Source organism: Coffea eugenioides, chromosome 9 (assembly GCF_003713205.1).
Source record: "Coffea eugenioides isolate CCC68of chromosome 9, Ceug_1.0, whole genome shotgun sequence".
Taxonomy (NCBI): Eukaryota; Viridiplantae; Streptophyta; class Magnoliopsida; order Gentianales; family Rubiaceae; genus Coffea; species Coffea eugenioides.
Genome location: NC_040043.1, coordinates 32,285,659 through 32,307,584, shown reverse-complemented (window position 1 = coordinate 32,307,584; position 21,926 = coordinate 32,285,659). Strand labels below are relative to the sequence as shown.

The 21,926-nt window shown below is 35.9% G+C and overlaps 4 protein-coding genes across 6 annotated transcripts; 2 read left to right on the top strand and 2 right to left on the bottom strand.

Moving 5' to 3' along the window:
* The first annotated feature begins 1,255 nt into the window (after positions 1-1,255).
* On the top strand, positions 1,256-5,005 carry LOC113783360 (uncharacterized protein At2g34460, chloroplastic). Of its 2 annotated transcripts, XM_027329472.1 has the most exons (5): positions 1,256-1,411; positions 1,611-1,811; positions 2,639-2,758; positions 4,202-4,474; positions 4,552-5,005. In XM_027329472.1, the coding sequence occupies exons 1-5, from the start codon at positions 1,289-1,291 to the stop codon at positions 4,714-4,716; spliced, it is 882 nt and encodes a 293-aa protein (XP_027185273.1). In that variant the 5' UTR covers positions 1,256-1,288; the 3' UTR covers positions 4,717-5,005. The 2 variants fall into 2 exon arrangements, with proteins under 2 accessions (XP_027185273.1, XP_027185274.1); XM_027329473.1 differs by lacking the exon at positions 2,639-2,758.
* A 2,853-nt stretch (positions 5,006-7,858) lies between these two features.
* On the bottom strand, positions 7,859-9,111 carry LOC113783793 (protein ALP1-like). The gene has a single exon (XM_027330012.1). It carries the CDS (start codon positions 9,098-9,100, stop codon positions 7,907-7,909), a length of 1,194 nt encoding a protein of 397 aa, XP_027185813.1. The 5' UTR covers positions 9,101-9,111; the 3' UTR covers positions 7,859-7,906.
* A 2,760-nt stretch (positions 9,112-11,871) lies between these two features.
* LOC113781992 (uncharacterized protein At4g18257-like) lies at positions 11,872-16,900 on the bottom strand. The gene is made up of 4 exons (XM_027327906.1): positions 16,556-16,900; positions 15,098-15,415; positions 12,565-12,734; positions 11,872-12,341 (listed from the first exon to the last, which is right to left on the bottom strand). The coding sequence occupies exons 1-3, from the start codon at positions 16,876-16,878 to the stop codon at positions 12,575-12,577; spliced, it is 801 nt and encodes a 266-aa protein (XP_027183707.1). The 5' UTR covers positions 16,879-16,900; the 3' UTR covers positions 11,872-12,341; positions 12,565-12,574.
* A 1,151-nt stretch (positions 16,901-18,051) lies between these two features.
* Positions 18,052-21,719, top strand: LOC113783209 (60S ribosomal protein L18a-like protein). Of its 2 annotated transcripts, none has more exons than XM_027329285.1 (4): positions 18,052-18,441; positions 18,691-18,766; positions 20,340-20,454; positions 21,404-21,719. In XM_027329285.1, exons 1-4 carry the CDS (start codon positions 18,087-18,089, stop codon positions 21,461-21,463), a joined length of 606 nt encoding a protein of 201 aa, XP_027185086.1. In that variant the 5' UTR covers positions 18,052-18,086; the 3' UTR covers positions 21,464-21,719. The 2 variants fall into 2 exon arrangements, with proteins under 2 accessions (XP_027185086.1, XP_027185085.1); XM_027329284.1 differs by lacking the exon at positions 21,404-21,719 and adding an exon at positions 20,887-21,365.
* Positions 21,720-21,926: the final 207 nt, after the last annotated feature.

Sequence of the window (21,926 nt, the reverse complement as noted above, 5' to 3'; positions counted from 1 at the left end):
CAAATTTGGAGTTGATTTCATTAGTAGATTCTTTAATTGATGGTGAAGTAAACCACCTTGTACATATGAAGGTTTATTCTTTGCTCACCCTAAACGCTTTTTAGTTGAGTCAAAGAATTTTATAACTTCACTCAAGATAACTCTCACTATACTACAATTGAATGCCTCGAATCAATTAAGAACTACAATTATTAATAGCTTCTCCCAATGTTGGTAAAGCAAACCAACTTGTACAAAGAAAGGCTTACCTTTGTTCAGACTAAATTTCCCTAATTAGTTTCAAAGGGATTTACTACTCTCCCTATTCAACCTTCTCTAAGCTACAATTGAATGCACATCCAACCAATGAAGAATTTTTCCACTTTTCAATCTCACAATGAGTGCACACCCAAAAAGTATCTTCTCTCAAAATTTCTCTTACAAAGTTTGTACTCAACGTAGGCAAAAGTCTTTATAATATTTAGAATTAAGGGTATCTATAGATAATGAAATTTTGCTCCAAAAGTCTCTCAAATAGTAACAAAACTAGCTATTAAAAAATTAGTTTTTGGAGCCATCGGACATCCGATCATTCCAATATGCGTCGGAGCTGCTTCCGAAATTATTGAGTTGGTATTCATTGGAAGTTTTGAATATCTGATAGTTGAATATACCATTTAAGGGATGTGTACAGAGAGTTTAGTCAATTGTCGGGACATCTGATATGTGGGTTGTGCGTCCGAACAGTCCTCCGATCATCAGAGTTAACATTTTCTTCATCCTTCGGACGTCTGATCCTACTAGCCGGTGTCCGAACTGTGTCTGATGTTGAGTGACAATCTTCATTCCTTCCTGTTTTTCATCCTTTCTTTGAACAAATGTTTGAATATTTGTTCTCGCAAAATTTTCACTGAAAATATTGTTCAAATCATCATTTTGACTTATTAATCATCAAAACCAAGCATTGATCAATCTGAATTTTCAGTTTAGATATGAATCTAACTAAATTAAATGAGACCAGATTTGAATCAAAAAATTGAGATTAGATTTGAATCAAAATATACAATTCAAATTCTACGTATTGACATGCTTACGTCGAGTTGTCAATGCCTACGTGCAGTTGTCAAGTGTGGGTAACTCCGCAACTGTGGAGGCCGTTGATCCCCTACTAACTGTGCAGTAATTGTGTTATCTCCACCCTTGATTAAGGCGAGACGTGTACCTGTGCTAATTTAGGAAAAGATGTGGCGGGTAATCTACTGGTGTCCATAAGCTAATAGAATCTACTAGTACCGTTGTTGCTAAACAAATGGCCACAACTCTCCTCAAAACCTCTCTCTTTCAAGCTTTTCCTTTCACCAACAAAACCTTTGCTATCTTCCTCTCCCCTTGCAGAAGAAGAACTCGGTCCTTCGACCTCAAAGCATCGTTGGTATGAATAATTCCCTATATGCTCTTCAATCTGCATTTGCACCCCATTAAAGTTTTCGCATACGACATTAATTCTTAAAAATATAGGAAAGAATGGTTCCTGAAAATTGAAATTCCGTCATCAATTTAAAGAGCATGTACATTTGCAAGTTTGTCTGAATATGGATGGTAAGTGAGTTTCCATTTTTGTTTGGCTATAGATGGAAGGTAGTAGTGAAGTGAAAGAGAACGAGGAGGGCAGCAGGGGTGGAAAGAAGAAAATCTTCGTTGCTGGTGCCACTGGAAGCACTGGCAAGAGGATAGCTGAGCAGCTTTTGGCTAGGGGTTTTGCTGTCAAGGCTGGTGTCCGGGATATTGATAAGGCCAAAACAACCTTTTCTGCGAACCCTGATCTTCAATTTGTGAGTGTTTGCTTCAGTACTCTTGGCATATACAAATTTTTGCCTAATTTTGTTTTGTAGAATTGGAGTTGTGAAATAAGGTAACGCAGAGCAATAAGCTACTTTATTTTTTGTTGTAGTTTTCAAGTATGTCTCTTTTTTAATGTGATTAAAAAGCAAAATGAGATAATTAACTGATTACATACACCACAAAGTGGAATTGGAAGAGGATTCTTCTGGCTCTCATCTCGTAGTACTTCTTGACAAAATTACTACAGTAGAGATCTGTATGCACTGTTAAGATTTTTTTTTTCTTTTCAGAAACAGTCTCACAATATGCATGAGATCATATGTTATACTGTTTGATGTGTCTTTTAAGAACCAATTGGCTACTTAACAATATTCAGAAAGTGTGAAGGAAATTTCATATTTTATAAATAATTTTCAGTGAAACGGCTTGCAGTTCTAACATTATTACGTTTTGGATATTCCTGGTTTTGGTTTCCTGATAAGCCAGTCATGTCTGTCACAGACCTTTACTATTAGAAGTTATCCGTATCATTAATTGGATCTTTACCATTCAGAAGTTTGGATTGAGCAATCTTGATTCAAGTTTATGGGGCACACATTACAGTTGCAATAGTAATTTGGAGCATGCCTATTGCGTTTTCTCTATTCTACAATGTTGCATAATGGAGTCACAATCACTTGAGTTCTTGGTTATAAAGATCAACAAGTTAGGTAATTCATTAGATGCAGGAATAAGAAAAAAAATGAGAGACGGTATACCATTAAGTTGAGTTTTGTACAGTCTGCAGTTCTGATGTTGGTGGCCATTTAATTTTCAGATAAATGCAGATGTAACAGAGGGTTCAGCAAAACTAGCTGATGCCATTGGTGATGATTCAGATGCAGTAATTTGTGCAACGGGCTTTCGACGTTCATGGGATTTATTGGCTCCATGGAAGGTTAATGCCTATAGCTATCACTCTTAATGCAATTTCAACTTTTTGCTGGTAAAAGTCATCACGTCATCTTTCACATGTCCTATAGAAATATTGGTCCAACAGATTATTGTTTATAAAATTTTGGGGTTAGAAAGTTAAAATATCAGTGAATAATTCGAGGGATGCAAACAAAAAGGCATGTGCATTACTTACTCCAGCAGGATGTGCTTGGTGTAACATGAACTCAGGACATCAAACAGTCCCCTTGACTCCTGATTAAGTTTATGGAGCTTTGATCCAACAATATAGGATCTTTGAAATATCTCATAATGGTTGCAGTAGCCATACATTTTTCATTGGCAAACTAGAAGCGGGGGATGCCAACTCGAAGTGAAATGAGGCAATTGAAGAGGTAAAAGCATAATTTGATAATTAGGACTCAACAGTATAAGGGAGTTGAGAAAGTAAAAGTGAGTCAAGACCCCAATGGACTAGCAAGTGAGCATCTGAATTTTGCATTTGGAGTTAGGGATAACCCTGACAAAGCAAAGAGAAGTCGGTCAATCATGAGTCTGGTACCAAATAGGAATATAAAGGTTAAGCCAAGCCAAGATCTCAAGGAAGAAACTCAAAAGCAGTTCTGAGACTAGCTTAGATTACTAGTAGGTTATAGAGCATCTATCACATGCCAGACGACATAGTTAAAGTATCCTTCTTCATTAATGTTTTACCTTGAATGGTTCTTTTGAAATAGGAGAGCGAAATTCTCCTTTTCCAATTGAATTGCCCTTTTTATCTTGCTCATAAGTACTTGTGACCTAAAGTTTTCAGTTACTGTAAGGGCTGGGAGTTGTTGGTGAATTGATCAAGAATAATACTGTTCTGTTTCCCGATTTCAACTTTCTTGTCTTTACAAAGAAGTGATTAAGACTAAGACAGGGTTCTGTTTCCCTATTTCAACATTCTTGTCTTTACAAGGAGTAGTTACCACTGCAGTTAGGAAGGTAGAGCTGAATCGTGTTCATGGCGTACACAGATTCTTTGTCTCAACTTTGAGCTATGTGTCTTAAGAGAGTTTCCTTCTGCTACTGGCTACCATGATGAATGAAACAACTAACTATTCACTTTTCTTCGGAAAATGTTCTAATTTCTTAGAATGTGACTTTTAATTCAAGTTAACAGGTTTTATTTCCAGGGGAAAAAACAGAAAAAGAAACCGGGAGACTAAAGGGAAACCGAAAAAAAAAGAAAAGAAAAGAAATAGTAGCAGTCTTGAGAGCAGTAACTTGAGAAGGAATTTCACAAATTTTTTGTTTGTTTCATGTGGAAGATGCATTGTAGATTCAATTTATGGTTGCAATACATCTTATATAGTTATATATCTAATTTCTAGCTACCTATCTTTTCTGTCATTGGAATATATTACGTGGTGGTCTTTGATGAAGTATGAATCTACTTCTGCAGGTTGACAATTTTGGCACAGTAAACCTTGTTGAAGCGTGCCGAAAACGTGGGGTTGATAGATTTATCCTTATTAGTTCAATTTTAGTAAATGGTGCTGCTATGGGGCAATTATTAAATCCAGCCTACATAATTCTGAATGCATTGGGACTTGTATTAATAGCAAAGCTTCAGGCAGAGCAATACATCAGGAAATCAGGAATCAACTACACAATCATAAGACCAGGTGGGTTAAGGAATGATCCACCTTCAGGAAATATAGTAATGGAGCCAGAGGTAAGACATTGAACTTAAGACAATTCCATCATGCCAATCTGTACATGTACTAATCATAATCCCGAACCTGTAAACAGGACACACTTTATGAAGGCTCAATATCCAGAGATCAGGTTGCTCAAGTTGCTGTTGAGGCATTGCTTCATCCAGAATCTAATTATAAAGTTGTAGAGATAGTTGCTCGTGCTGAAGCTGCGAAACGGACATTTGAGGAACTCTTTGGTTCCATAAAACAGCGGTGATTACATGGTTGAATTTGGAATAGATGAAAATCTATTTCACTTTTCAATCTTTTGTCTCTTTGCAAATTTTTGGTTCCCTATTCGTGTATATCCTGTTACGTATTTAGAATTTTAAGCATGCTTCCTTGTCTGGTAACCTTTGTCCCTGCAAAAACATCTATCAATGTACCTTCCAGAAACTTGGCTCTTATATGAGTTTAGGTTCTGTAGAAATAAACCTACAATGTTTATCATGGGAAAGGAACCACATGAAGATGAACTTTTACATTATTTGATGTGATTGATGTTACTTGGTCCCTTGATTGAAACAATTGCTGAAAGATTTTGTACCTGGTTGATATGTTTTGCATGAGGGACAAAAAGCAACTTGAATACATGAATGTGATGCTCAGTTTCAAGCTCCTGAAGCACTAGACATGACGTGTCACTAGAAGATTCACGCATTGAGGAATGTACTTATCTGGAGAATAGTTATTATTATAGTTAGGCAACTAGTTACGTTAGCCTACAGTCAGAAGAAGCAGAAAAAGTTCTACTTGAGTATTAGGATAGAATCAATGTGGCTTTCCCTAGATTTTTGAAAAAATGACCACCCCAGATATTAACGCCAAATAATATGAATATAATCTGGTCTCATGTTGTAAAAATCACAAATATACGCGTTTGGGATGACTGATTTCTCCTGCTTCACTTGGAGGCCTATATATTGGATAGAATGGAAGTAAACCGGTTGTAACCCTTTCTAACCAATGCCCACCATGACTAACCATAATTATGATATAGTATGTCATGCTGATTGTGGTACATATATCATTCTATTCGTACCATCAACTCATTAGGGGCATAATGAGAAGTCTGGTGAATTCAGTTGCATTTGAAAGTCTGATGTATGAGCAAGTCATGCAGCTCATGACCTTTGTTCCACATTCACAGTGACATACTCTGTTCATACTCATCTACCAGTCTTTTTCTAGTCTCTGTTTTCTAATATTTCTCCTATCTATCAGCTTAAAGTCTTCTCAACTTTTGGCTTGGTTACCATAGTTTCTACTGCTCCCGTATCTATCCTCTAGTTTCCTTTCTGAAGTGTTGCATTTGCAGGGATAAGTTACGGTTTACCTTTCACCTCTCATAATAATGGATAGAAAGCAAAACAAAAAAAAAAAAAAAAAAAAAAACCATGGAAGGCTATTCGTGTCTGTCCTTGAACATGTCACATTTTCTGCTCAGAACATCCAGAGAAATTCATGCTAAAGATGGTTCCTCTGATGCTTGTACCTTAAAAATCTTAATATTGGTCCATTTTCCAAGTTTAGGTTGGACATTTTATAAAATAAGACAATTAATAAGAAGGTAATCTTATTAAACTGAGGACACTGAAATGCAGCTTCTAGCTGAAAAGCCTGGGAGGCTGAATGATCAAAAGTTTGATTTGGTAACAGAATGCGATAATCTGACTCCCATTTTTACAATATTCAGAAAGAAAGGGGAAAACTCAAAGCAGCCAGGCAGCCAAAGAAGCCATGGCTGCCAGTACTACAGGAGCATATACAGCAACCCCTGAACTCTCCATCCCAGGTGATGGTGCAGGAGCTCCAAATTCATGGTGATCAGCATTTGCTCCAATGGTGGCAATAGCCATAAAGACCATGATGCAAATGGTCACAGCCATGGTTGCCTTTCCACTCTTCATGCTTAATAAAGTGACTGAGTGAGCTGAAAGAAATGCCTGTAGTGAGAATTTGTAGTGTAAAGAGGCTTTGTGTGATTGAAATGGCATGGAAAGGGCTGTTTTTATAGGAAATGGTAACTGGAAAAGGAAGAATCTTCCAGCTATTCTGTGTTTTGGTTGTCAGAAGCTCTTGATGCCTCAGTTGAGTCCTCTGTGGCTCTGTCTAGGCTGGTCTAATTGGTGCAATTACAGCTATATGCGGTACACACACTGTTCTCTTTATTATTGTTATTGCTATTATTATATAGAGACAATGGTCCCTTTTAGTATTATATCGTGAATAATCATACAAGTAATCTTTGAATAATTACTTGTTCGGGTTGGAAGCACATTTCCACTGCAATTTATAACAAAAATGTCTCTGTACCATTGCACCTATTGAACTTCTATTCAAGCAAAACAAAGATGCTTCGATATGATTGTCTCATATTATAAATGACCAGTCTGTAAAAGATGCTCATAAAATTAGACAACTCCACATGGAGACAATAATACAAAAGCTTTAAGCCCAGATGGCGCTTCAAGTCGCACAAAAATGTAGAGAGAAAATCTCTGAGTTGACAATCTTGTATGCTAATCAGTTCCAGGTGTGGGTTAGCAAGGCAGACCAGTGTTCTCATGCTAAATCTGCACGGTAATTGGTTAGATTTTGTACGTCTCTGTGCGCGTGCGCACAAACTCCAGATGCCATGTTTGTTTCTCATCGGAATGGGAGGCTTGGAATTGGGATGAAATTTAATTTGGATCTTTTAGCAATGAAACTGAATTTGAATAGGATAGAATCCTAATCCCATTTCTAATAGAGAATAAAAAGACAGCCAAAACATTCTTCGCTGTAACAATTAAGTTCAACAGTCATGGAAATCATAAATGCTTCTTAGAGAAACATTTAATGGCAATTATTTGAACACCAAATGTTAAAAATGTGATAAGTTACTAAGGACATCCACAATGGTTTACACTCTTTAGAGTGTAATCCACATGTTACGTCAGCATTCCACTTTTTCCTCTTTTATTACACTTCCACTCACAATGGATTACACTCCACAAGGTGTAATAGCATGAGTCCACAATTAAATCAAATATTTATTTTAATAATGCATAACTCATATCCCATAAATAAATAAAGTAATTTTTAAAAATAATTTTGTTATTTTTAAAAAATAAAGTATTAACTTTCATTAAATTTTTTACCTGTTGAATTTTTTATTTTCTAAAAATGATATTATTAATTTTTAAGTTTGAACAATATATCTTTTCTATCTCTCAAAAATAATATATTGTTATTTTTTGAAAAATAATTATGCAGAAAATTAAACAAATATTTGATACCTCAAATGCGAAGATATCATAATAATCCATACTTAATTAATAATTCGGAATGTAATTAGTTGAACTCCATAACATAATATTACATAATTTAAATCAAATAAAATACAAATAATAACAAAATGAATACTAGTTTTCATTGTTATTGCCTCCGAATCGTTCCCAAATATGCTCAACTAAGTCTAATCGAAGTTGATAATGTACTTCTCGATCACATAATTCTGCGTTCCTTTGAAGGTAATATTGAAAATTTTCGGCCAAACCTTGAGTCACAGGAATCGTTGGATTGTCATCGTCGGCATCCCAGTTTCTTATTGCATCTCCTTCATCTTTGACAATCATATTGTGCAATATGATGCATGTGTACATTATATCTTTGAGTTTTGCTCTATGCCAAAATCGAGCAGGACCACGTACAATAGCCCAACGAGATTGGAGCACTCCAAATGCTCGCTCAACGTCTTTTCTTGCAGTCTCCTGCATTTGTTTAAACTTGATCCTCTTTGGATCTCTAGGAGATGAGAAACTTTTAACAAATGTTGCCCATTCTGGATATATGTCATCTGCTAGATAATACCCTTTACTGAATTGGGTGCCATTTACCATAAATTGAACATCAGGAGCGTATCCTTGCAATACGTCGTTAAATAGTGGAGATTGATTGAGCACATTGATGTCATTGTTAGACCCCGCGACACCAAAAAATGCATGCCATATCCATAAATCGGCTGATGCTACTGCTTCTAGCATTATTGTGGGAGATCCTTGATCACCTCGAGCAAATTGACCTTTCCATGCCATGGGGCAATTCCTCCATTGCCAGTGCATGCAGTCAATGCTACCAAGCATGCCAAGGAAGCCATGCCGCTCAGAATGCAAATTAAGTAAACGTTCAACGTCATTAGCATTAGGCCTTCTCAAGTATTGTGCCCCATAAATATCAATCACACATCGGCAAAATTGTGACAAACACTCGATTGCAGTGGTTTCACCCCTCCTTATGTACTCATCCAATTGATCAGCTGGTGCTCCATATGCTAATTGTCGGATAGCTGACGTGATTTTTTGAAGAGGAGAAAGTCCCTTTTTGCCTGCTGCATCAATCCTCATTCGAAAAAACTCAGAATGATTTGTAATGGACTCCACAATTCGAAGGAATAATTCTCTTCTCATTCGAAACTGTCGGCGGAATATATGTGAAGGATAAACTGGATTGTCGGCAAAATAATCATTAAAGAGCCGGACATGCCCGACACCCCGCTCTCGATCATAATATCTTCGACTACGTGGATGCATATTAGAACTTGAAGTAGTGTGGTGCATTTGCCTTTGCTCCAACAGCATCATAATTTGATCCTCTGTGTCGTCCTCCATTTCATCGGCTAAAATTTTTTTTACTTCTTCTATAAGAGAGGGATCAGGATATTGAGACATTTTGGAGTGTGTTGAGTTTATGGTTTCAATATGTGGAGTCTCATATATATATATATATAGGGCTAGTTTCCAACGGCTAGTTTCCAACGGCTAGTTTTTAACGGCTAATTTCTAACGGCTAGTTTCCAACAGCTAGTTTCCAACAGCTAGTTTTCAACGGCTAGTTTTAAAATTATAATAAAAATAGTAAAATGCAAAATTAACTATAAGTACATATTGCAAACAAGTTATTAAGCACTCAAATGCAAAATGGAAAATTAAAAAATTACATTACAGACCATGAAATTAAAACTAAACTAAGGAACATTATACTTGGCTTTTAGGATGGAACATATATGCTCATGAATTTTAAGCTGCTGCTTGGACATGCCTGTGGTATCCTTCAATAGGATTTCATAATCACTTCGGAAATTATAATTGTCTAACTTATTTGCTAAGTTTTCCATAGCTTGCAATTTTTCTTTTTTGTGCTCTTTCAACATCCTCCGGATTTGACTAAGTTCTCCACCCACATGTTGCTCATTCGTTTTTTATTTTCCCTTTCTCTTTCCCTTTTTTGCTGCTTTTTGACCAAGTGGACGAACTTCACGTACTTCACTGTCATCGATGTCAAAACTTGAATCCACATTAGATGAAGAAGTGTATGCCCCGCTTTCATTAGTCCTTACCTTTTTTTGAAGAATGCTGCATAGGAGTATTTGCTTTCCATTTCGGATCATTTTTCAACAGCACCCATACATGTTCATGTACAAAATGCTTATTCTTATTCTGGTGAAAAAGCTCTCGTGCATGTTGTTTGATCTGATCATCATTCCATTTGCTGTGATGTTCTCCAACCAATTTGTTGTAGTATTGGTTGAATTCATTGACCATTCTACTCAACCAATGCCAATGTGACTTCACAGCTTTATATTTTCTTGGCGGCCCGAATTGCCGATTCTCGTTGAAGTAGTCCGTGACTCATTTACAAAAACTCTCATCATTTTGAGAATTACCCACAATGCTACAATTAGAAATTGTGAGCCAAGCACTTGCAAGCGTCATCATCCACACTCCATGGAACACGTTTACAATCAGATTCTTCCATTGACTCATTGGTGAGAGTAATGTTATCCACCGCACGTTGTGTTGAATATGGTGGAAATTGAGAGTCCGGCATTGATTCCGTTGATGCAGCATTTTTTTGTTGGCCGGCGAAATCAAAATCCTTCATTATCTCCGACAGAGTATTTAAGCCTCTACAACCCATACCAAAGTTATAATACCCCGATGTGTAGTGATTTCCCATATTTGGATTAAAATAAGTAGGTGGAGGATACATGGGAATTGGATATGAAAAATTTGGTAGATTTTGGAAATTTGATGGATGATTGGAAGTGGATAAATTTAGGGAAAATTGCATAATTTTGCACATTTGTAGGAATACCAGAAAATGGGTAATTTGGAAAATTTTGGGGGTTTTGATTTTGTGAGGATGATGAATTTTCTATATTTGGAGCATTTAACATATTTGTAAAACTACTAAAATTTTCATCCATAATCACAAAAAATGAATTAAATGAGTGAGAGAGTAAAAGAAATAATAGAGTAGAATAGTGGGATATAAAAAAAAATGTGTTGTGTGTTTATATAGAGAGTTAAAATCTGACCGTTGAATAATTAACGTTGCAAATTTACCGTTGCAAAAAATGAACCTGATCGAAGTTGCTGGCCAAAATTTTGTCCGGCCCTTTAATTTTGTAATGGGGGCCACCCATTACACGCATCATGAGAATGATGCGTGTAATGGGTATTACACGGCCACAATGGGATGGCCGTGTAATAATCCATTACAATGTCAGACATTACACCACCGTTTGGAGATGCCCTAATACTTCTAACATTTTGAACTCCAAAATTGTCCACCATCACCCACAATCCAACAAGGCATATAACCTCTGCATAACCGAAGATCAGAGAAATAATTTATTGCCTTGCATTGGCATACTCTATTCCAATCTTCTCAAAATGTTGTGCAATTATGAGAAAACCATTGTCTGTTCTTAGTTCAGGTTGCTTTTAAAATGTGGAAAAGTGAAAATTATACAAACCAATACTAAAAGCATGTAGTACTTTGATGTTGAAGGTAATCTGGAAGCAAAACAAAGCAATTTACTTGAATTATTATTCATAAACATCTATGATAACCAAGAATGATTACAAAACCATCTTAAATAAGCTCAAATGTAGATGTGGTTTCCTAACAGCCATCTTAAGCAACGTATACATCATGATTGCCATGATGCACTCCTGTAATATGTAACAATTTTAGAAAGAACATTCTATATCATCAAAGTTAACACTTCTCTACTTGTATGCTAATTAAAGAACCTTTCATAAGGTCCAGATAACATATCTCTCGCGCTAGGAGCCTGACTACAGTCACATCTGTTTCCTTTTCTTAAACCGCTTTACAAAGTGATTTCAGAAAATATGTTTTGCAAAATCGGAAGTTTGCTTCAATCGTAAACTTCTTTGATTGCAGAAGCTATTTTACGACGACGCCTCATGGCTCCTTTTTTCTATAATCAGCTTCAGTTTGAGAAAAAGCCTGATCAAATACAAAAAAATAGCTTCAGTTTAAACAACTTACTTTTAACCAACAAGACAAGACCCCTTGGTTATCATCCCCAAAAAACCATCCCAATGAAATCAATTATCATTAAACCAATAAAAAACAATTACATCTCCTCGCATTCAGAGGACTATCCGTTGCGCAACTTCTTTTGCATTTTTTCTATACAGGTAATCTCTTTTCTATCCGTCATCAGGCCAAATATGAATGCAGTTGGTCTTCCAGGCACAGTCCATTTCAACAAGTTCCTCGCCAGTTTCCTCAAATTGGAATGATCAAAGGAACTGAAAGCACCTAAATACATAAACTTGCTGATGCTTTAACAATGGATAGACAAAATGGACGATCTCAGGTATAGCCTTCACTGGCAATCAGGTATTGGGATTATAGTAATACAAGTCTTCAAGGCTTGATCTCATGCCCCAGCTTTCACCAAGGGAACACTGACTTGACTTTGGATGAACTTCAGTCTCATTCAATCCCTCATTAACACCAGGTAATGATCAATTTCCAGATCTGTAAACCAAACAGCTCAGATCATTGAGTTGTAGATATACTACAAGTAAATGGTGAGTAGCAGTGAGACAAAATTATTCTGCTTGAGTAGTTAATTCTGAAACTCACATAATGCCACTAAATAACTAGAAATGTAGTTATGGAATGAAATATAAAAGACCATTTTCAAGCGATTGAGTTCGCGTTTAAAATTCTTTTTTAAGCAGATGAAATTAGTTTTCACCCTATGTTGGTCAAATCTGGTCTCCTTTAGAGGAAGCTTTCAATTTTTCAAGCTGCTTTTTTAAATAGGCCCGCTTTAATTTCTCCTGACGAGCCGCAGCTTGCTCTTGCCTCCTAATTTTGAGATCAGATGCTTTTTCCCTCGCCAGTTTTGCTTCTTCATGCACTTCCCTGAGTAACAAAAGAAGTGGGAGGTTTATGGGGAATATAGTAATAATATGTCGGACATTTATAATAAAAAGAAGGTTCATAATTATGACAAACAAGATATCCAAATATATCATCTGGAACGAGACAGCAAGAGCTATTTTATAGAATATCCTCAATTTATAATGGTTAGTTATATCCCACAATATGAAATTGTAGCACTTACAAGGATCTCTAGCATCTAGCAATTTATCACCTGGGACTTTTTTTCCTTTTTCAAGAACTTCAATATGGGCTATTATAACAAAAACTTTCAGACTACACAAATTCAAGAGATTTGAGCACCCATTTCCAGTAACACAACCACCAGGTTCTCCAGCCACACACACACACACACACACACACACAAATCATCCTCGTTGGCTGCAATCAACCACTGACAGATAACTGAAAATGTGAACAGTAAAGGACAATATAAAAAGATATGTTGTATATATATGCCATACTATTTCACGAATAACATTCACCAGGGAACATAAAAAATTACAGCATCTTAAATTTTGATTCATTTTTCTCTGTTTGTTCCTTTGCTTTTCCTCATTATAACAAAACTTCTAATTCAGCATCGCACATCTCTCCCCAAGAACTTCACAAAATACCGTACAGACCATTCCAAAACAAATGTCCTAATTTAACATGCCACACATTATAAGTGCATGCTCAAGAGCGCAGTTGTACAAACCCAAATGCAAACACTGAAACCTTATTCTAGGTAGTTTAAATTCAAGGAAAAGCTAGGGAACAAGTTAGATACTATAACTAAGCAAAGCATTTCAATGAATTTACAACTGAAACATCCTATTAAGAAAGTGAAAGTACAGCATCTATTTTAAAACAGAGCCTCCCCACACCACCCCCCCCCCCCCCCGGCTTCCCCCATTTCCCCAGATTTACTGCCAAATTATTTGTAACTGCTTTCAGAATAAGGATAAAACTCGGCATTAAAGAGCACCATCTTCCATAATACCTTCCAAGATATAAAATCTTAGGCAAGGTAAAAAAAAAAGAAAAAAAAAAGAGGCATCTACTCAAAGCTCCAGAATACAATATTGAACAATATAACCCCTTTTCCCCTGGCTAAAGGACCCTTTCCAGAAAAATGAATACATATTCATGCAAACAAAGCAGAGAAGAAGGGAAACGCAATCATGAATTTCTTCTGTGAACACATTAGGAAAATAAGTTAAAAAGTTCAACGAGCTCTTATAAAATTTATACTCCCTCAGTGTTCTAAAAGCAACCAAATTTTAATGGGTGTGTGCTTCTATATTTGTTGCAATTTCCTTTAAGCAACCATATTTTATGCATTTTAATCTTCAAACATGATCAATATCTCAGGATCGTGAATTGTGACATTAAAAATCCTCTGTATAAATTGTGACATTAATTACAACCAGTGTTGACAAAAGGAACATTGCGCAGAACACGTTCCACTGGATCGTTTAATTGCCTCCATCATTGGGGTCTCAATCATTACTCCATCCTTTTTAAGTTGTGAACAAAAACTACAATTTAGCCTTGTTACAGCAATTAAAACAAAAGTACCTATACATGGGGCTTCATCCATTTGTTTAAAATTTAAATAAAAGTGGTAGGCAAATAGCTGTGGGAAAATTGAAAAGACATCTTTCTCCTTAAAGAACTGGAAAGAAAATAAAAAACCATTTGAAAAAGCATCTCCAAAGTGCTACTCAATTTAAAAAATCAGCAAATTTGAGTAATTCAGGAAAAATGCTTATTTTATTTCAAGCATCCTAAAAGTAACATACACATACATGCAAAAGCTTGTTGAACCATCAGAGAATCAGTTGTCTTCCTGAATGAAGTTGGCAGACAGGACCAAGAGTAGGGCCCGTTTTTCATTCTAATACTTTGACGGAAGAATACATTTTATGCTGGTCTTTAACTTTCTAAAGTGAAGAAACCACGCCTTAATCTTTAAATTAGATGTGTGTGTATTGTTGGCATACCAAGTAACCAACTATACACCAACAAGCAAAAAAGAGAAACATTAATTATTTGTTTCAAATTTTCTGCTTTTAACTTTTAGTATTGGACACATCACTACCAGCCAGAAGGGGGAGTTGGAGTAGACTCTATTTTCAGTTTCTTTAGGCTAAAAAAAATCATGAAACTCAAAAATGTTGATAAAAGTTTATCCCATGTACTCCCCTATAAAGATTACTGCTTGCAGAACGGAAGGATCCACAATCAACAGGCAATCTAATGATCTAGTTTTCTTCTCAATTTACTTAAGCTGTGAATATAACACATTTAGCAGTTCCTCCAACTTAGAAGATAAATTGCTTAGGAATTTCTGAACTTACATGACAAAACGCTTATGTTCACTTCTGTCCACAGTGGCAGCAGTCTGTCCAAGTCCAACAGGTCTAATGATGGGAACCACAGAACCATCATCTCCACCATCTTCATCGTGCCATTCCGTGTTAGAAGATGCATGCCCTTGAGGCTGCTGCAACTCATCATGCTCAAGTCCCTTCCTGAAAAAATCAACACAATATTTCTCTTTATCTTCCTCGTCAGAAAGTTCTCCCCTGACCAGCTTCTCATACAACTCAGCTTTCCTCTCCAATGCTGCATAGCTTGCTGATCCATCATTGACAGCTTTTAACTCCAGCTTATCCCTATTGATGATTCAGAAAGACATAAATTGTTCAATTTAATTGGGTGATCTATGATTATGGAGAAAAGTATGAAGTGACCAAAATGCAACATTAAAACCCAGATCTCTCTTTCACTCTCTCCCTTCCCCCTTCTCTCTCTCTCTGTCTCACATACACACGCACAAAACATACACTTAAAATGGAGTGATTATAATATACAAGCATATAACAACTGAAACATAAGCATAAAACTATGTGCACTGCTTTAAAGAGGAGGGAAAAGGGAGAAGAAAGTAGTGCGGTTGGGCCAGACTGCCAATGTACAAAAAAGATGAAGGACAGACTACAATGCACTATATACCGATAGCTAATGACTACCATAGAGCACTATTTTTACAGAAATGAAGTTCCTACACCATGGTCTGCGAAATCCATTACCAGAAAAGATCAGACGGAAATTAATTGGAAACAAAAATGCACTCAATACAGAAATCTCCGAGTTGCGCGCTTTCTGGTTTTTCATTTTTTAATGCATATATGCTCTAATATTGAAAAGGATAACAGACTATCATTGCAATTCCTCTCCTCTAAATTCATGAATCCTAAATTCTAAATGATCAAATTTGAATTCACATGCCAATAAAACTTGTCTCCTAATGAATTCAGGGCATATGAATTGTCATAAGCTTATCCAACATAAATAAAGAAACAATAAATATCTTCTTATAATTGCCAAGCATTAGATTCTCAAATCCAAGCTCCAAATTCCCTTCCTTTATGTATATATCAAACTATGTCAAAGAATTGCACCGTTAAATTGCATATCTCCAATTCAATAACATAAGCAGCCCCCAACTTAGACCAAAAAATCCCTATTTCATTCAATAGATAGAATAGCTATCAAATCAAGGGCAGAGATGCTGTTTCAAGTTCTTAAACCCTACAAAACTCCTAATTAATAGAAAAAGTTAATCAAGTTCCTTGATGAGACAAAAGAATTATAAAAATCCTCCATTCCAAATTACCCAATTACACATCTCTCAAACTCAAATACCCCATAACTATTAAAAATCCGCAAACCCTAATGCTTCTCCAAAATAACCGCCCCCCCCCCCCCAACAAAGGAAAAGAAAGAAAGTGATAGTGTTGATTTTCTCTTACTTGGCAGCGCGTGCTTCAACACCGGAGTTTCTGTGCGAAAAAGGATTGTCTGCTGTGATCTTCTTCTTAGCACGGTGGACTTCGAGATGGTGGTGGTCGGAAGTATATATGGGGTCCCTTGAGAGGCGGTCCCTCTTGGATTCCTCCTGAGACTTGTAAAGTTGTGCTTTGAGCTCCAATATCGACGACGCTCCAACGCCCTCAATTGCCCTGTGCTTTTTGGGCATAATTGAGGATTCCGTCAACCATCCTAGTGATTCTACCACCACCCTCTTCGCCCCCGCCCCCGCCGCGGCTTTCGCCTCTCCTCCGTCCTCGCCCATTTCTTCCCCTCCCTGATTATTGTGTGCGTGTGCAAAAGAGAGAAATGATCCAGCAGCGTGTTTCTGTGGTTTATTTGCGAAATTGATTTGTGGGGTATCCTGTGGGAATAAGAAGGTCTCTGAGGACTTTATTGTAAAGATCAAGATTTTGAATAATTGCATCTACACCTCTTAAAGGTAAGTCCTTCTCAAATTTTTCTTATTATGTTAAGTGTACAAAATTGCACATGAATTGTAAATCATTAATCGACTGAATGATTTCAAAATTTAATTTATGGAAAAGCATTTGAGGAGTTGTATCATGTATGCTGGTAGGAATTCATATTGTATGTGAAATAATTTGGTACATATTCGTTGATAAAATGTAAAAACAATTTTCATGAGAATTTTTTTAATCATTTTTCATAGTTGTATATATGTCTTAATTACATTATTAAACACGTACCATTTTGAAGAAAAAATCATTGTGCACTTATTGCCTATTGGCCTACTATCATTCTAACTGTTCCTTTCTCTTAAAAAATAAAGAAAAAATAGAAAAAATCCCTTTTCTTTTTGTTTCTTTAGAAAAAGAAAAAGGCCTTGTTGTTCCTAGATTCTTTCACATCACGAGAAGCTGTGGATGAGTCAGGCTATTTGGGAATCCAGCCCAATCAAGCCGTAATTTTCGTCTAAACCTGAATACTGATGAGAGAAACCAATAGCAAACAAGTACTGCAAAAAAAAAAAGTTGAAAAGAACTTTAAAAAGAGAGTCAATGAGTGCTTGAAAAGAGGGCTGGCGTTGCATCCTGATCGAATGTGAAATAGCATCAACCGTTAGTTTACATCTTCAATTATACTCAAATTCTCACCTCACCTCGGTTAATAAAACTTTAGAATAGGATAATTTAGTTTCTAAAATATAAAATCTGTGGTGCTAAAATAAAATCTAAAATAGGGTAAATTTTATATTCTAGAGACTAAAGTAGAGTCGAGGAATAATTTTTAGCTAGAGGGATTAAAAGAAAATAATTTTATAGTTTAGAGATCAAAGTGAGAATTTGAATATAGTAAAAGATGACAAGTGGAACTAACAAACAAAAAGGAAATTTTTGTTTTTTGAGTTTTATATGTTTAACGAAGCATTAATTCAATTATTCGTTCTACGGACAAGCTTAACAGCTAAGCCAAATCATGGTACAAGCCGCCCAAATTTAGAAACAAAACATGGCCAACCCAGGCCATTCTAGAATCTCCCAATCGCCGTCGACATCAACGCCAGCAAGCAGAAACGTCGTTGCTTCTGTATCCTCAATTGCGAAAATGAGCAGAGGAGCAGAGAAGGACGAAGCTGTCTCGATCACCATCTCCACCTCCGCCAGGAGAGACGACGAGCAGGTTTTTGATCGCCAATATCATTATGGTACTTTCCAAGGAGTCAACACTTCTCAACAACCGTTTTCTTCTCCTCCACCTGCGCCGTCGCAGCCGGTCTTCGGTTTCCCTCAACCCATACCTCCCCCCGGCATCACCATTTCTCCTCCTTATTGTTATCATCATACTTACCAAGGCGTCGTTCCCGGTATTCTTAGTATACAATTAAACTCGCAAATTTTACCTATTTCTTTATTTGTTAGGGTTTTTTTTGTCAATTCTTCCAATTAAGCCTGTGATCTTTGGATCATTTCATATATTCAATTTTTTCCATCATGAAAAAACATTGTAGAAGTGAAAGATTAATTGATTAGTTCTTTAGTTGGCGTTTTAGCAATTTCTTTGGATATTAAAGTCTGTATCTTTTGTTGTTTTTTTAATATTTTGTTTTGTATAGGTTATGCTGTTGTCGAAGGGATGCCTATAAGAGAGCATCGGCTGCCTTGCTGTGGTATTGGAATTGGATGGTTCTTGTAAGTTTCAATTTTGACTCTTTGTTTGCCTCCATATGTGTGTTGCTGATTCTTTGAGGACAGCGTATACATTTATATATATTGTAATGGGGGTATGCTTTGAAATTCTAGAATATCCTTATTTAGCTTTAGTAGCATAGGGAACGCTAAATTCACATGCTTCGATTCTGAGTCCAGATCCACTGTCTGTTCACTAATGGTGTATCATCAAACCCAGTACTTTTAGAAAGTCTGAATATTGGTTGGTTAGCTGTGGGTTTGCATCTTATGGTAATTTGTCCTGCATGATTAAGTAGTCTATCCTAAGGGTTGGTCTAAATATCTAGAAAAGGACTTTTGTGTTTTTTATTGTTAAAAATTTTCAATTGGTAGACATTCTGCAAACCGAGATATAAATTATGGAGCTTTTCAAGCATTTAAAGATGCCTATTATAAGAATTGATTTACTGATGTAGGTTTTCTCCAGAAGTGATCTTTTGAAACTGGAAGCATCTTTTTTACACACAATAACTTAGCTTAGGCTTTAGTCCATCCCCTTTCTCTAATTTTTATGAGTACCACTTTGATGGTATTCCATTTATTCCTAGGTAAAAGATTTTGAGTCAGTCACATCAACGACAACACGAGTTATCGTGAATTGGAAATATGACTGACACCATTTTAATGTGAAATGTCTTGTCCAGATCAGCAAACATAAATCAAGTTTTTGAGTGCTGAAAAAGACCATAGTTGCATTACAACCTCATATTCATGGCATATCTTGTTCCTTGTTTTGAAAAACGAGCTTTGAACTTTCAAAGTAGTATTAGAAGATGACAGTGGCATTTGAAGTGTACTTTAACTTTCTGAATGAAGCCCTACTAAAGCCGTGCCCCTTACCTAATATTTTGGTCACTGAATGTTCAGTTAACACCATTTAGAAAAAGTATGTACTTGAAAGACCTTTAGAAAATGAATTAATGTGCATAGTTACTGGATTAGCTTGTTATGGAGATAGAAGGATAAACTTTTTGTTTTTAGACATGGGCACTTGAAATGTACTGCATGAAATAACGTCAAAGAAGAAAGACAACATCTATTGCTAAAATAAATCTATGCATAAGAGTTTTCCCCTATATCCTGTTTTATCTGGAAGAGAATGGTAATCAACAAAAAGAATGTTAAAAGCACACGAGGAAATATGAGAGATAAAATGCTTTCTGGGTAGGTTCTTGTGTTTTTTATCTACGTAAAAAATCTATTGGGTTATGCAGGTATATAATCATTTAAAAGATGTTATTCATTGCATATATTCTGCATACTTCTTTTGTACTGAATTTTTACGAAAACTATTTTTTGGGATTCTTGTTTACCTATTGTTAGGCCAACAGATATAGGCAGTTTTTCGAACCTTAGGACATGGGATATCATTAAATCCAAGCTAGATTTCCATCATTGAGTCGTGACAAAAGATTAATGTGCTACTAAGTTTTTAATTGTACTGTAGCATCAATGGTATTTGGTTGAAGTAATTGGTATTGCTAAGTTTCTAGTCAACTGTATGTCTCATTCTGCTTTAATATCTTCTTACCAGGTTCATTTTTGGCTTTTTCTTTGGTGCCATTCCCTGGTACATTGGAGCTTTTCTTTTGTTGTGTGTTCGATTGGATTACAGAGAAAAACCTGGTTTAATCGCTTGCACATTGGCTGTAAGTTTTTTTCTCTCTTAAGATTGATTTCCTTTTTGGTACCAATTTGTGATCCACTGAAATAATGTTTATTTGTATCTTCAAGTTTGTTGTAATTATGTTACATTTATATAATGCTATATGTGTAATTTTGTCTGGTTACTGAATATGTTAGTCCTTCAGAGCCACTAATACTAAACAACAATAGTCCGACCAAGCTAACATTGTTATGGTCTTTAAGAATATGGATTTAAATTTGCATTTTTTCTTTGTATTAGCTAACTTATGGGTAGAATCTTAATTGTTCTGCATGTAAGAGTAGAAGGTTGAATAGGTTTTCTAAATTGACTAAACAATTGTGTACTTTTAGCATCCGTTACCCAAAAAAGGGGGGGGGGAACCTATCATCTTTTTTTTTTTAATTATTTTTGTTGGTGTTCGATTGTTTTGCAGATGACTGGACTTTTGTCTTATTTGTCCTTACTAATGCATGACACTCTTTGGTGCTTCTCTTTCTGCTGGAGCTTTTGATATGATTTATTTGTGTGTCGACTTTTTATTGCATTGAGACATTATGCAATCTCAGTCATAGTAGGGCCAGGTTTTGTATTATTGGAGTTACATTTATATGACATCAAATGTTGTTCCCTACAAGTAAGTGAAAATTATTAGAATCATAGAAATGAGGATCATAAGGATGAGTGTGAAGGTCAGTTGTTTGGTTAACAAATCAGCTATGCATTTGGGCCATGTCTTGTTGGAAATGTCTCAAGTTTTATCTTTGAACTTGTCATGTTCTCTGCATCTCAAGTCTTGTTACAATCTTATCAAAGTATTTATTTCTCTGAATTTACATATTAATTTGTTGTCTTAAAACATAACATAATTTTCTTAAAACATACATAGTTTTTGAAAGGCCAGGCAATAACCATATCTCACGAAGTGTTTTTTTTTTTTCCAAACCTCACAGTCGATACTAGCATTAATAGCTATCACTATTGGGGTGACAAATGCCACCAATTCCTGGTGATGTTCAACTAGCCGAACTATGGGCGTGTTGCTCCGTGGAAGAAGTCCTAGAAAAGAAGAAAACGAGGGACTGAAAAGTGGAGAAAGAGATGGTTGAAACATTGATTGACATCTTGTCTTTAATTCTGGCGTATATAGTGATATTTACAATTGTAAATTGTCTGTGGAGCAACTGGAAATTTCTGTTTGTGCATATTATCTTATTTATGGTTTTGTTTATAAAATGCAATTTTAGGGTCACGACCCTTTCTCCTTTATTCTTGTTATTCTCCTGCTTTTCCTTGAAAGCAATTCTTTTGGTCGTTTGTTTTTTTCCTGCTAACAAGTTCTGCAGGACTACAAATGGTTTTTCATGTTTAAATAGAGAAAATTTCAGCACTAATTAATCAATAGTCAGCTGAAGGAAAGACAATATGATCATTACCAATGAGAATCAAGCCATAATCTCATATATTTTGTATTCA

What these genes read in the sequence shown, in the direction of transcription:
- LOC113781992 (XM_027327906.1), bottom strand. Translation starts at nt 16,878, where the DNA reads ATGGGCGAGGACGGAGGAGAGGCGAAAGCCGCGGCGGGGGCGGGGGCG. An exon ending in GTTGAAGCACGCGCTGCCAA is followed by an intron (nt 15,416 to 16,555) that starts GTAAGAGAAAAT and finishes AATCATCAATAG; the next exon opens with GGATAAGCTGGAGTTAAAAG. An exon ending in GAACATAAGCGTTTTGTCAT is followed by an intron (nt 12,735 to 15,097) that starts GTAAGTTCAGAA and finishes TTTGTTACTCAG; the next exon opens with GGAAGTGCATGAAGAAGCAA.
- LOC113783793 (XM_027330012.1), bottom strand. Translation starts at nt 9,100, where the DNA reads ATGCACCACACTACTTCAAGTTCTAATATGCATCCACGTAGTCGAAGA.
- LOC113783360 (XM_027329472.1), top strand. Translation starts at nt 1,289, where the DNA reads ATGGCCACAACTCTCCTCAAAACCTCTCTCTTTCAAGCTTTTCCTTTC. An exon ending in TCGACCTCAAAGCATCGTTG is followed by an intron (nt 1,412 to 1,610) that starts GTATGAATAATT and finishes GTTTGGCTATAG; the next exon opens with ATGGAAGGTAGTAGTGAAGT. An exon ending in ATATAGTAATGGAGCCAGAG is followed by an intron (nt 4,475 to 4,551) that starts GTAAGACATTGA and finishes ACCTGTAAACAG; the next exon opens with GACACACTTTATGAAGGCTC.
- LOC113783209 (XM_027329284.1), top strand. Translation starts at nt 18,087, where the DNA reads ATGGCCAACCCAGGCCATTCTAGAATCTCCCAATCGCCGTCGACATCA. An exon ending in TTACCAAGGCGTCGTTCCCG is followed by an intron (nt 18,442 to 18,690) that starts GTATTCTTAGTA and finishes TGTTTTGTATAG; the next exon opens with GTTATGCTGTTGTCGAAGGG. An exon ending in TAATCGCTTGCACATTGGCT is followed by an intron (nt 20,455 to 20,886) that starts GTAAGTTTTTTT and finishes ATTGTTTTGCAG; the next exon opens with ATGACTGGACTTTTGTCTTA.